General features: G+C 39.0%; 1 protein-coding gene across 4 annotated transcripts in view; it reads left to right on the top strand.

Moving 5' to 3' along the window:
- LOC134351458 (corticotropin-releasing factor receptor 2) overlaps positions 1–15,055 on the top strand; it is a 235,965-nt gene that overhangs the window by 172,711 nt on the left and 48,199 nt on the right. For all 4 annotated transcript variants that reach the window (XM_063057630.1, XM_063057640.1, XM_063057620.1 and 1 more), the window contains one exon: positions 13,357–13,463. In XM_063057630.1, the coding sequence (XP_062913700.1) occupies positions 13,357–13,463 (107 nt within the window). The remainder of the gene's footprint in view (positions 1–13,356; positions 13,464–15,055) is intronic.

Below are 15,055 nucleotides of genomic sequence, written 5' to 3'. Positions count from 1 at the left end.
CTGTTCAATGACCCCTTAAAATGGAGAAGGAACATTCAGAATGGTATTAAGTACTTAATGTACCCTTAGGAGCAAATAGGAGTCCATCATTGAAAAGAAGAGATGCACACCATTTTCAAAACTACTTATCCATCCACCCTATCCAGTACCTCTTGCTCCATCCTGGCAGTGTCTGGAAACATTCCATGTTTGCCCCATTAGTCACTTCAAGGGAAACCACAGAACTGGAGCAGAAGCACATGATCCTCACCCCAAGGGACAGCTGAAGCAGAAGTAGTACTTCACAGCCCATCACAAAGGGCGATAGAATTAGTCTCAACATGAAAATGATTTCCTCTGACAGACATTATAGAGATTTTTTAATAACTTGCTTCGGATTCGAATCAACCCAAGGATATGTTAGAACTTGTCCCAACTGTAGTCAAGGAAGACCCTGAAGCATAAAGATTTTAAAAAACTTTGTCATAAGCTTGGAGTACTTTTAGGATTGTATCTCATAGAGCAATGCAGCACAGAAAGTGTTCACCATGTCCATGCAAACCACCAGTACTTGTTTATTCTAATTCTATACCATGGCTATTTTTATTTAATTAACTTTCCCATCACTCCCTGCTCCCCCAGAATGAAACACTCACCTACACAATAGGAGCAATTTGCTGTGGCCAACTAATCTACAAGCCTGCATGACCTTCTTAACCACTCTATCAATTTCTATGGCAATTTTGAGGAACTATGGGCTTGGACTCCAAGATTCTTTTGTTTCTACACACCTCTAAAAACCCTGTGATTAACCATGTATTCTGCCTTCAGGTTTGAAGTTCCACAGTTTACCACTTCCCATTTTTCCAGATTGAACTCCATCTGCCACTTCTCAGTCCAGCTCTGCGTCCTGTCCATGTCCCATTTTAACCTATTGACAACCTCCTACACTATCCACAACAACCTGTATGTATTCCACAAACTTACTAACCCACCCTTACACTTTCTCATCCAAGTCATTTAGGAAAACCACAAACAGCAGGGATCCCAGAACAGATCCCTGCGAAACACCACTCATAACCAATCTCTGGGCGGAATATGCTCCACCCACTACCACCCTTCTGTGGGCAAGCCATTGCCATTTCCAAATCCAACACCTCAAACTTCTGCAGCCTTTAGGTGAAAAGACTCTCTACAATTATGTTTCACTGTAAGCTCCAGGACTTAAATGCTGCAATTATCAATAAACATCAGTGACCTTCCAAGTCAAAGTTCAAACTAAGTTTATTATCAAAGTGCAAATATGTCACCATATACTACCCTGAGATTCATTTTCTTGTGGAGATTCACAATAAATACCAAGAAACACAATCAAATCAATAAAAAACTACACGTCAAGTGTTTTATAGCTTGGAAACCTGAGAGGTCATGATCTTCCCATGTACCTGTTGTTGCATTTCTTGATCTTACAGGTCACAGGAGTGAGAGTAGCCCAAGATGCAACTGCAGTGCATTTTGTAGCTGATATACATTGTAGCCAATCTATTCTGCTGCAGTGTTGAGGGTGGTGTTTCAGGTGCCAATCATATGGTCTGGTTTGCTTGGAATAGTGTCACATTTCATTGAGCCATGTCAAGGCAAAAAGACATTATTTTACCTTGCTTTATCCTTGTAGATCACTTTGGAGTGTGGGGAGTTGGGTCACTGGCCAGTATTGTAGCAATGTTATTGAATACACAAGTGCCCATTACCAGCAAGAGAATGAGGCATGAACTTTTCATAGAGAGTAAAGAACATGGATATCGCTATAGTTCATTGCTTAATAGCCAATAAACCCTTCCATCCCCCCAAATAAACATATGCCCTATAATGTTCTAAGAATATTGTCCTGAGTCCAGGACAAGAAGCTACAGTCTTAAAATTAGAGGGTACCCATTTAAAACAGAGATGGGGAGAAATTTTTTTAGCCAGAGGGTCGTGGATTTATCGAATTTGTTGCCACATACAGCTGTGGAGGCCCGATCATTGAGGGTGTTTAAGGAGGAGATTGATAGGTATCTGATTAGTCAGGGTATCAAGGGATATGGGGAAAAAGCCAGAAATTGGAACTAGATGGGAGGATAGTTTAGCTCATGGTGGAATGGCAGAGCAGACTCGATGGGCTGAATGGCCTACTTCTGCTCCTTTGTCTTGTGATCTTGTTAATATTGACACACATTAATATACATTGATAAACACATCAAAATGTTTAAATCCCTAAAAGGGTATGATATTTCTGACAATCTACTTCCATTGAATGTATTGTAATTTACATGCAGTGATAGTTTTTTAAATCTCAAGTGCGGAAATGTAACTAAAGACCACTGTTTATTAGCTATTGCACAGCAGGAAGGCACTTGATAAACAACGAGCTGAACACGTCAGCATCATATTTGACAGACACATATTTAAATAAACTTGTTTGAAAAAATCAAAATGAGGCCTGGAGCTGACCTTACAAGTGTGTAGATCCAGGAATATCATATAACAAAGCCTGAGTGTATTAAGGTTAGAAAATTGTTACTTGGCACCTTTCTGTTACGGCCAAATGTTGCTTAGGTCTTATTACTCGCAAGCATGGACTGCTTAACATGGAACAGCTGGAAGTGCTGCAAGAATCATCATTTAAACAATGATACAATGGTAGCAGCATACAATAGAATTTTATAAACTGTCACATCAACAGTGGAGGTGTAGTCAGAAATGCTTGTCAGAAATTAGAGCACAGAATTATAGTGGCTAGCATGGACATGATGGGCCAAATGGTCTGTTTCTGTGCTGTACCTTCTGTACCGAATAAAGTGGGCACTGAGTATATTTTTGTATGTTCTTGTGGTCCTCTGCTGCTGTAACCCATCCACTTCAAGGTTCAATGTATTTTGCATTCAGAGATGTTTTTCTGCACACCACTGTTGCGATACGTGGTTATGTTTGAGTTACGACTACCTTCCTGTCAGCTTGAACCAATTTGACTGTTCTCCTCTGATCTCACATTAACAAGGAATTTCCATCCTGAGAACTGCCACTCACTTGATGTTTCTCTTTGTTTTTCGCACCCTTCCCCATAAAATCTAGAGAAGGTTGTGCATGAATATCCTGGGAGATCAGCAGTTTCTGAGATACTCAAAACACTCCATTTGGCACCAACAACCATTCTACAATCAAAATCGCTTGATCACATTTTTTTCCCATTCTGATATTTGGTCTGAGCAACAACTTGACCATGTTTACATGCCTTTGTTTGTTGTATGCTGCCACATGATTGGTCCGTTAGATATTTGCATTAATGAGCAGCTGTACTTATTAAAGTGGCCGCTGAGTGTATGTCTATTTGACTGACTGGCTAGAAAATGGTGACCATGGTAACCATTATGCTAGTAGAACAAATGGTGAAAGTACCATGTGAATTTAAAATCACCTGACTCATTGCAAGATTGATCCCATTAGAATGGTTAGTATGGTAAACGTAAATGTGATTTTAGAGTAATTTCAGAATTTGACGTTAACATTGAAATTACATGAGTAATTGTGCTACATCTTTTGTCTGTCCTTAACACTTTCCTATCTGAGTCTGAGTTGTAATACCTAGTCCAGTCCAGAGACTGATATTAAGCAAGGATTGATATTCTGACATGTTTTGTAAGCAGTGCTACAATATTATTTTTTTAGATGATCTGCAAATTCATCATCTAGTATATTCAAAAAGCACTTCCCCTGCAGCTTAGTGCCATTTATTACATGTTTCTACAGTTTCTGTTATTTTTAACATAAGAGATCTCATTTTTAAAATATAAGTGTACATCATTTCACTAAAGAATGGCAATGACAACATAATCAGTTGGCAGAAAAGAGCGACAGAACTATTAATATACTTCACAATGCTGGACAATTTCTGTCAGGTAGCAGCTTAACAAACCCAGTGATAACAAGATCACAATAACAGAGGGCACAACACTTTTAACATCTGTCTGTCTTTGTGCTGGATAAATGAGTTGTTTTGTTTCTCAATCACTTGCTCTCTTTCTCACTCTTATGCATGCTTACAGTAAAATGCACAGTTCATATTCCTGTCCATTTACTCAATTAATTCTTTGTAATTCAATACTTCCATTTACACTATTAAAAACACTACTTATGTTTCTGTTACTGACAAGTATAGGGATCATGTCTTCCTATCTCATCACCTTGGTCATTTCTAAAAATCACGAAGGGAAAATAGGAGAGAAACGGGACAAAGATGCAAACTGGGGCTTAATTAGGGAATTCCTAAGGGGAAAAAAATAAGCTTGATGGGCTACTGATGTGTATCCTCAGTTGTAACGAGAACTAGGCCTCAATCCTCAGGCTGGCCTGCTGCTGCAGACCAGGTGAGAGATGTGGAAGTGCTACGGTGTGATTGAGCTCAGCTGGGGCCTAGCCTCAGCCATCAGTGCTGCCCTCACAGGGTCAGAGTTGCTCAGGGTTTTAGACTATATATGTTTTTTTTCAAGTGAATATGCTTCTTTGCTCAATATTTTGAATTATGTTACTCGCTATTTTTGAATGTTTGCTTGCTATTTTAAATATTTTGCACTTTGGTGTCAGAGGAATGCTGTCTCATTCAGCTGTATCTATAAATGGCTTGAATGATAATTAAAATTGACTTAATTTGAAAGAGGTAGCTGAACAGATAATCTAAGTGCAAAAAACAAATTCTACACTCTTATGATAATATATGCAAGCAAAAACATGCATACAGTATACACAGAGACATACATAGACAGATGTAAATATGCAAATGCAAATACGCATGCAGGTAGCTCAGTAGTTATAAAAGAATGTCACAATGTAAGTGCAAGGTATCTGTTTCTGAGCAAATATTTTAAACTAATAACCACACAACTAACTTATATCTGATTATTTGTACTTAATACAACATCATAAATAATCTTATTTGAAGTAATTAATAATTTTATGAATTTGGACATTCATCTTTGACATTGTCTGTTAGAGGCTGGGAGGGACAGATGCATTTAGACTCTATTGTATGTGTTTGCTAGTCCATAATAGGGGTGTAAATTATTAAACAGGAGCACAAGGAACTCAGAGTAGGAATAGGGCAACTGTCCCTTCAAGCCTGCCCCCACTGAGGCTGGCCTGCACAGGTTTCATTGGCCTGAATTCCACAGTCTTTCAAAAAATGTATCTACTTAAAGTACGACCAGTGATCTTGACTCCAGAATCCCCTAAGGGAGAGAATTTCAGAGATTCATCTCCATACTGTGATATTTGATGCTGACTTGATAGCCTGCCTATGATGGCCTCTGCACCGTAGTGTCTAATGTCTAATTATTCAATGAATTGAGTTCCAAAATTGTAACCCCCCACCCAGTAAAGTGAAAATAGCAGCTTCGAAAAAGTATTAACATCAATCTACTTCAATTAACAAAATGACGGCTGAAGTCCTTCAAGTTACTGCTGCCAAAGGGATCTGCAGATTACAATAGAAAATCCAACCAGCCTGCTCATACTTGCAGAAAAATAGCCTTCTATCTCGGGATCCATTAACGTTCAGCTAGTACTTGCATGCTTATCATGTGAGCCCCAGTCAATTTATTTTAGTTTAAGACTCCATTGAAACATTTACTTTAAATGTTAAAACAATGTTGATTATTATTTTACCCACAATGGAAGTAAGATAATTGGGCTAGTGTCCATTTTGTCATTCTTTTTAAAAACAAACATTTGACACAGAGGATATTCACTTTTGCATAATATTTATCAGGGCCTCACTAAACTTCCTCCTTAGTCCTGCTCAAGCCTCAGATATGAATCTTCCTTCCCATTGGGCCAGATTTGGTTTTAGTCCTTTACATTTTCTTAGTCTTCCAACTTATCAAGTGAAATGATTGATTCAATCAAACTTAGCTATAGGTAAGGATAGGTATGGTCCTTGTAGGAGAGTTTTAAATTGGAGTAGGGCAAGTTACAAGGGCGTTAGGCAGGGACTAAGAAGAGTTAATTGGGAGCACCTTTTGTTCTGGCATATCCACATTAAACATGTGGAGGGTGTTTAAAGATCAATTGCACAGAGTACAGGAAAGGTGTGTTCCTGTTAGAAGAGATGGAAAGATAAGAGAACCTTAGATGTCCAGAGAAGTGATGAATTTGGTCAAGATGAAAAAGGAAAAGTATGTAAAGCTTCAGAAGTTAGGATCAAATGAATCACATGAAGAGCATAACAAAGCTAGAAAAGAACAAAAGAAGGGAATTAAGAAATCCAGGAGGAGCCATGAAAAGTCCTTGTCAAGTAGGATTAAGGAAAGTCCCAAGATTTCCCTTACGTACATCAAGAGCAAAATTAGGGAGAGGGTGGGACCACTCAAGGATAGAGGGGGGAAGATTTGCTTGGATGAGGAGAATTTGAGTGAGGTACTTAATGAGTACTTTGCTTCAGTATTTACCAAGAAAAAGGATATGGAGTACAAGGAGATCAGTGCTGAATGTATAGATTCGTTTTGGCATTTAGAGATCAAGGAGGAGGAAGTGTTGGGCCTCCTTATGAATATTAAGGTGAATAAATCCCCAGGTCCTGATGGGTTTTACACCAGGTTATTGAAGGAGGAAAGAGACAAGATTGCTGGGCCTTTGACCAGTATCTTCGTGTCCTCTTTAGCCATGGGCATGGTCTTGGAGGACTGGCAAGTGGCTAATGTTGCACCTCTGTTTAAGAAGGGAACAAAGGAAAGTCATGAGAACTATAGACCAGTGAGTCTCACATTAGTTGCAGACAAACTGCTGGAGACAATTCTTAGGTATAGGATATATAAGCATTTGGAAACTCATGGCCTAATTAGAGAGAGACAGCATGGCTTTGTGAGGCGCAGGTCATGTCTTACCAACTTAATAGAGTTTTTTGACAAGGCGATGAGAGAGATCAGTGGGGATAGGGCAGTGGACGTTGTCCACATGGATTTTAGTAAGGTGTTTGACAAAGTCCCTTATGGGAGGCTAATCCAGGAGATTAAGATGCATGGGGTCCACAGTGAAATCGCCATTTGGAATCAGAAATGACTTGCACATAGAAGACAGCAGGTTGTGGTAGAAGAGACTTATTTGAGCAGGAGGTCTGTAAGTATTGATGTTCCTCTTGGACTTGTGCTGGGAACTCTGCCATTTATGATGTATGTAATTGACCTGGATGAAAATGTGGATTCTGGGTTAATAAGTCTGCGAATAATTGGTGGAGCTGTGGGTAGTGTAGGTAACTGGCAAACGATACAGGGTGATGTACATCAGTTGCAGATATGGACAGAGAAGTGGCAGATGGAATTTATATATAACCATATAACAATTACAGCATGGAAACAGGCCATCTCAGCCCTTCTAGTCCGTGCCAAACTCTTACTCTCACCTAGTCCCACTGACCTGCACTCAGCCCATAACCCCCCATTCCTTTCCTGTCCATTTAGCTGTCCAATTTAACTTTAAATGACAACATCGAACCTGCTTCAACCACTTCTGCTGGAAGCTCGTTCCACACAGCCACCACTCTCTGAGTAAAGAAGTTCCCCCTCATGTTACCCCTAAACTTTCGACCTTTAACTCTCAACTCATGTCCTCTTGTTTGAATCTCCCCCACTCTCAATGGAAAAAGCCTATCCACTTTAACTCTATCTATCCCCCTCATAATTTTAAATACCTCTATCAAGTCCGCCCTCAACCTTCTACGTTCCAAAGAATAAAGACCCAAATTGTTCAACCTTTCTCTGTAACTTAGGTGATGAAACCCTAGTAACATTCTAGTAAATGTTTTCTGTACTCGCTCTATTTTGTTGACATCTTTCCTATAATTCGGTGACCAAAACTGTACACAATACTTCAAATTTGGCCTTGTACAACTTCAACATTACATTACATCCCAACTCCTATACTCAATTGTCTGATTTATAAAGGCCAGCATACTAAAAGCTTTCTTCACCACCCTATCCACATGAGATTCCACCTTCAGGGAACTATGCACCATTAGTCCTAGATCCCTCTGTTCTACTGCATTCTTTAATGCTCTACCATTTACCATGTATGTCCTATTTTGATTAGTCCTACCAAAATGTAGCACCTCACATTTATCAGCATTAAACTCCATCTGCCATCTTTTTGCCCCCTCTTCTAACTGGCCTAAATCTCTTTGCAAGCTTTGAAAACCTACTTCATTATCCACTACTCCACCTATCTTAGTATTATATGCATACTTCCTCATCCAATTTACCACCCCATCATCCAGATCATTAATGTATATGACAAATAACATTGGACCCAGTTCAGATCCCTGAGGTACACGACCAGTCACCGGCCTCCAATCTGACAAACAGTTATCCACCACCACTCTCTGGTGTCTCCCATCCAGCCACTGCTGAATCCATTTTACTACTTCAATATTAGTACCTAACGATTGAACCTTCCTAACCAACCTTCCATGTGGGACCTTGTCAAAGGCCTTACTGAAGTCCATATAGACAACATCCATCGCTTCACCCTCGTCAACTCTCCTAGTAACGTCTTCAAAAAATTCAGTAAGATTTGTCAAACATGACCTTCCACGTACAAATCCATGTTGACTGTTCCTAATCATACCCTGTATATCCAGGTCATTATATATACCATCTCTAAGAAGACTTTCCATCAATTTACCAATCACTGATGTCAAACTCACAGGCCAATAATTGCTAAATTTAGTCTTAGAACCCTTTTTAAACAATGGAACAACATGAGCAATACACCAATCCTATGGCACCATCCCCGTTTCTAATGACATTTGAAATATTTCTGTCAGAGCCCCTGCTATTTCCACACTAACTTCCCTCAAAGTCCTAGGGAATATCCTGTCAGGACCCGGAGACTTATCCACCTTTATATTCCTTAAAAGCTCTAGTACTTCCTCTTCTTTAATCATCATAGTTTCCTTAACTTCCCTACCTGTTTCCCTTATCTTACACAATTCAATATCCTCTCCTTAGTGAATACCAAAGAAAAGAAATTGTTCAGAATCTCCCCCATCTCTTTTGGCTCCACATATAGCTGTTTACTCTGATTCTCCAAGGGACCAATTTTATCCCTCACTATCCTTTTGCTATTAATATAATGGTAGAAACCCTTGGGATTTAGATAGAATAGTACAGCACAGTACAGGCCCTTCGGCCCACAATGTTGTGCCGACCCTCAAACCCTGCCTCCATATAAGCCCCCACCTTGGATTCCTCCATATACCTGTCCAGTAGTCTCTTAAACTTCACTAGTGTACCGCCTCCACCACTGACTCAGGCAGTGCATTCCACGCACCAACCACTCTCTGAGTAAAAAACCTTCCTCTAATATCCCCCTTGAACTTCCCACCCCTTACCTTAAAGCCATGTCCTCTTGTATTGAGCAGTGGTGCCCTGGGGAAGAGGCGCTGGCTATCCACTCTATCTATTCCTCTTATTACCTTGTACACCTCTATCATTTATTTTCACCTTACTTGCCAAAGCAACCTCATATCTTCTTTTAGCTTTTCTAATTTCTTTCTTAAGATTCTTTTTACATTCCTTATGTTCCTCAAGCACCTCATTTACTCCGTGCTGCCTATATTTATTGTAGATATCTCTCTTTTTCCGAACCAAGTTTCCAATATTCCTTGAAAACCATGGCTCTCTCAAACTTTTAACCTTTCCTTTCAACCTAACAGGAACATAAAGATTCTGTACTCTCAAAATTTCACCTTTAAATGACCTCCATTTCTCTTTTACATTCTTCCCATAAAACAAATTGTCCCAATCCACTCCTTCTAAATCCTTTCACATCTCCTCAAAGTTAGCCTTTCTCCAATAAAAAATCTCAACCCTGGGTCCAGACCTATCCTTCTCCATAGTTATATTGAAACTAATAGTACTATGATCACTGGACCCGAAGTGCTCCCCAACACAAACCTCTGTCACCTGACCTATCTCATTCCCTAACACAGGAGGTTATATTATGAAGCCCTGGTTAGGCCACATCGGGGGTATTCCATACAGTTCTGGTCACTCCACAATAGGAAGAATGTTGAAGCTTTGGAGAGGGTGCAGATGAGGTTTACCAGGATGCTGTCTGGTTTAGAGGGCATGTGTTATCATGAATGGCTGGATAAACTTTGGTTGCTTTCTCTGGAACGGTGGAGGCTGAGGGGAGATCTGATGGAGGTTTATAAGATTATGAGAGGCATAGGTAGATAAAACAGGAGTATTTGTTTCCCAGGGTTGAAATGAGTAATATCAGAGGACATGCATTGAAAGAGTAGGTTCAAGGCAGATGTGAGGGGTAAGTTCTTTCATTCAGAGTGGAGGATGCCTGGAATGTGCTGCCTGCTATGGTGGTAGAGGCAAATACATTAGAGGTTTTTAAGAGACGTTTGGGTAGGAACATGGATGTAAGGATAATGGAGGGATATGGACATTGTGTAGGTTGGAGGGATTAGTGTTTGGGTGTTTTTGATTTGCTTTTTATCTGTTTTGGCACAACATTGTGTGCAGAATGGCCTGTTCCTGTGCTGTACTGTTCTATTTATCTTTAAATGGGGCTTTTTCTTTATGTCTTGTCTTGTGAATACTTGGAGAGTTGGTAGTTCTCAGTAATCACTCAGGGCTATCATCTGAAAAATCAGTTTTACGGTAATGCTTAGCCTCAGTTGCAATTGTTGTCTTGGCCTGTGCTTGGCATGCTTTTAAAATATTTCTTGATTGGCTTATATTTACACTCAGTGGCTACTTTATTAGGTACCTCCTGTAACTAATAAAGTGACTATTGAGTGTATATCTGTGGTCTTTTGCTGCAGAAGCCCATCCACTCCAAGGTTCAACACATGCGTTCAGAGATGCTCTTTTCCAGATCACTGTCGTAACAGAACTGCCGCTCACTGGATTTTTTTTTCACACACTATTCTCTGTAAATTCTAGAGGCTAGTGTGCGAGAATATTCCATGAAATCAGCAGTTTCTGAGACTCTCAAACCACCCCCGTCTGGCACCAACAATCATTTTATGGTCAAAATCGCTTAGTTCACATTTCTTCTCCATTATGATGTTAGGTCTGAACAACAAATGAACTTCTTGATCATGTCTGCATGCCTTTATGCATTGATTTGTTGCCACATGATTGGCTGATTAGATATTTGCATTAACATGCAGCTGTACAGGTATACTAATAATGTAGCCACTGGGTGTATAGCAATGCATACCTCACCTTCTTTTAGAATTTTTACGGGTCATGTTTGTCTAGATGAACTTATAATTCATTGGTGAAGGGATTGTGTTTCTTTTGCAGAATTAGCATTATACCTTGAAAGGTATTTCAGTTGCCTTCCATTGAAATGGTGTTACAATCTTCAAAATATTTAGTTTTGTTTGGTTTTTTATCTAATCTTTTAAATTTACGTATATGTCTTGGGGCTGGTCTTGAATATTTTATATTCACATGTTCTGTTAAACATTTTCATTGTGTGATCACTATTCATTTGGGTGTTATATTTAATAAGGTCAGTAGAGCCAGTAAATGTCCTTGTTTAAAGAATGGAAATGAGCTCATCATTGTATAATCGATTTAAACAATGTAATTCTAACACACACGGAAGGAACAGATCAAGAAGATGCCTGCCAGCAACTTTTAAGAGAAACTTGATAGACACAGAATGCCAATATTGCTAGTAACATTAACATCCAGAAAATGGATAAATGTAGAAATAAACATAGTTGGTGATACATAGAAGAGACTCCGGCAGAGGTCAGGGCAAAGTATAGCAAAAACAAGATAGTAGACAGCAAAGATGAAGTGGAGGACTTGGACTGAGTAAATGCAGTACTAAAGTTGAATAATTTGGCTCACATAATGAGGATTCAACAGAAGAAAAAAGTAATCTGAGAAGGAATCTAGTCTCACAAATTAAGTTTCTTTGTAAGTTTTCTTGATGTTTTACTGACCTCTATCCATTTTAATCACATTTGCTGCCAATGAATTAGCCTCATTTTAGCTTGGAAAGTGCAAGGCCCAGTTGCTGAATGGCACAAAACAGACTTGCTCCAGTAATGGGCAAGAATCCCCTGGCTTTTGCCTCAGCAGGCAACCTCCAGTGTAGGAAACCAGGCTCTGGCAAGACTATTCAGCACACCTGCACTTGAAGCCTTTGCATGAGTGAGATCCCAGGAACAAGCAGGGTTCTCTGTCTGACTCTGGGACAAGGGTGGTAGGAGAAAGGTGAACATGCTTTTATTTATGTACTTTATCTTTTAGCCCCTATCACACAGAATAACACCTAATATTTGTCCACCTGCTAAGTATGAGCTGCGTACATTCATTCAGTGAGTGAAGTCATCATTGTTCTTTACCCTGACCCAACTTTATTACTGTTATATAGCGTTTCGGTTGGTCACTGGTCATTAAGCATCAATAAGTTAGTTATGACTACTACCTGAAAAAAAACTGCACATGTTAACAAAATAATATGAACAAGTTGTATCTTGTTTTTATTACTAATATAACATTGTCAAATGCTTTGATAAATGTTCAGTATACCCCTCCTTCATCAACTGTTTATCAAGGAACAACAGATGTATGTTGCCAGGGTTCTGTTATTTCCTAGAGAAAATGTTCAAGTGACACCAAAAAGCTAAACAGATTATTTGTTTCTGCTTGAAATACAGCCACTACTCAGTTCATTAAGAGATGCTTATGTCAGGTTTTGTTCATTTCCAACATTGAATTAATACAGCTTTTGCCGATGGAAATGACAAACGTGAACAGGTTGGCAGCACTCTAATACACCTTTTGACTGCTCCTACACTTGAGAAAAATATTTTCTTGTAAGTGTACATTTTAACGCTGATATTACCAGCATGACTGATGGCACCTCTCATGACCCTATTCATGAGACCAGTGTGATATGAGATTTGTTGGTTGTAGAGACTGCCAATCTCCATCAGGAGATCAGCATGGTCAGGGAGTGTTTATGAAGCAAGGCATATTGCAAGAGTTTCTGCCAAACCACTGAACAATGGGACAACCCCTGCCTTCCCACTTACTTAATTTACAATTGCTTACCATTCCATCATGGCCAGTCAGGGACATGAAGAATTCTAGGTTAGCAAAATTCAGAATCTAAGTATTTAATTCCCTAGAGTTAACTCCTGGGCTTTAGTGTGCTGGTTTCTTACTTGTCCAAATCGGTCACGGTCCAGTTCTATTTCAATTTAACAGTATGTAAAGGTCTGATTACTTCAAATAATTACAAAGTGGGCAAGGACTTCATGAAGAAATAAGAACAAAGTAAGTTTTCTTTTACATTTTATTTCAGAAAACACAAGAAATCCACTATAAGATAGCCCTTATAATCAACTATGTGGGTCACTCTGTCTCTACTGGAGTCCTAATAATTGCCTTTATACTCTTCTTGTGCTTAAGGTATGTAACATTCACTGTGAACCTAACATTATTTTATTTATAGCTAACAAAGTATACTGGAATTTTGCCATTGGGCAGCCACCCTGACCTGACTGACTAACAACAACATTAGAAAATAGACCACAAGTGTATAAATTCATTTCATTCAATGTGTCTTGCTTTTTGTTGCCTACTGTAAAATTCTTTGCATACCTTAAATTTCTCATTTCCCATTAGTAACCACCATTTCTCTAAGCAAATCAATTGTTTCTGCATCCAAGGTTTGCTATATTATTGCAAACTATATAACTCTGTGTGAAGATTCTCTTATGCATTTATTTGTAACCAACTTAGATGAAACGTTAAGCCTTTGTTCCTTCATTTTTCATCACTCTACTAGAGAAAATAATCAACTTCTACTGAGCTTGTCACCTAATTAATTCTGCAAAAATATTCCTCAGAGACCTGGAACAGAGCTTTCCACACAGTGGATAGATGGAGTCTCTTGCATGCTAGTAGCTATAAGCCTCATCTGCAGTGATTAAGTATATTCCTGCATCACTTCATTCATGCATTTCTATTCTTCAGGGTAATGACTTACCTGATAGCTATGAAATCTGAAATGTCTACATTGATTTTATTTAGGTACAGTATCAGTTTGCATTCACGTTGCAAGCTGAACTAAAGTACCTACTGAGGGAGACTGAGCTGTTACATCAGTGTTCCCTATGTAGTTGGACACAAACATACAATTTCATGTCAATATTATTACCCCAAACCCAAATGAGATGTATTCTCCCATTTAATCCCAAATCGTTTACTTCAAATGCAATTGCGATCTGTACCACTTACAACCTCCAGAATACCATTACAGTAGACACCTGTAGTAAAGACAGGTTGTTAGCAATGTAAGTAGCTACTGCAATGGCATTGCTTTAAAACAAATAAATCATGAAGACCATTTCATTGTTTTACTAGAAAATCAAAAAGCTGTTGATGCTAGAAATCTGAACTATATTAACACTCAGAGCTAAAGATACTTGGCAGCACATGCAGTATCTGTGGAGAGAGAAGCAGAGTTATTGTTTCTAGTCCTGAAGAAGGGTTATAGACCAACACATTGACTGTTTATTCCTATAGATGCTGCCTGACTTGCTGAGTTCCTCCAGAATTTTGTTTGTGTTGCTAATTTTTGAAGTTTTTAACTTGAGAATATGCAAATTAAGAATACCAGCCGGCCACTTGGTCCCTCAAATCTCCTCTGCCATCCAATAACATCTTGGATTGCAGTCTCAACTCCCACATTCCCCTTTACCCATGATGGTTTTTCACCGCCTCACCTATCAATAACCTGTCTAGAAGACATAGAAGATCTATCCACCTCTGCCTTAGTAATATTGAATAGCTATGCTTCAATGGCTCTTTGAAGAAGAGTTTCAAAGACTCACAGTCAGTCTAGAGGAACCATTTTGCCTCTGTCTTATCTTCATCTTAAATATGCAAGTCATTACTATTACACAATGACTCCTAGTATCAATTCTCTTAAGAGTAACCATCTTCTCTACATTATCATGTCAAGAAACTTCAGCATGCTATTTTTCAATGAAATCACC

This window comes from Mobula hypostoma, chromosome 1, assembly GCF_963921235.1.
Source record: "Mobula hypostoma chromosome 1, sMobHyp1.1, whole genome shotgun sequence".
Classification (NCBI taxonomy): Eukaryota; Metazoa; Chordata; class Chondrichthyes; order Myliobatiformes; family Myliobatidae; genus Mobula; species Mobula hypostoma.
This window is presented reverse-complemented; position numbering and strand designations above follow the sequence as displayed.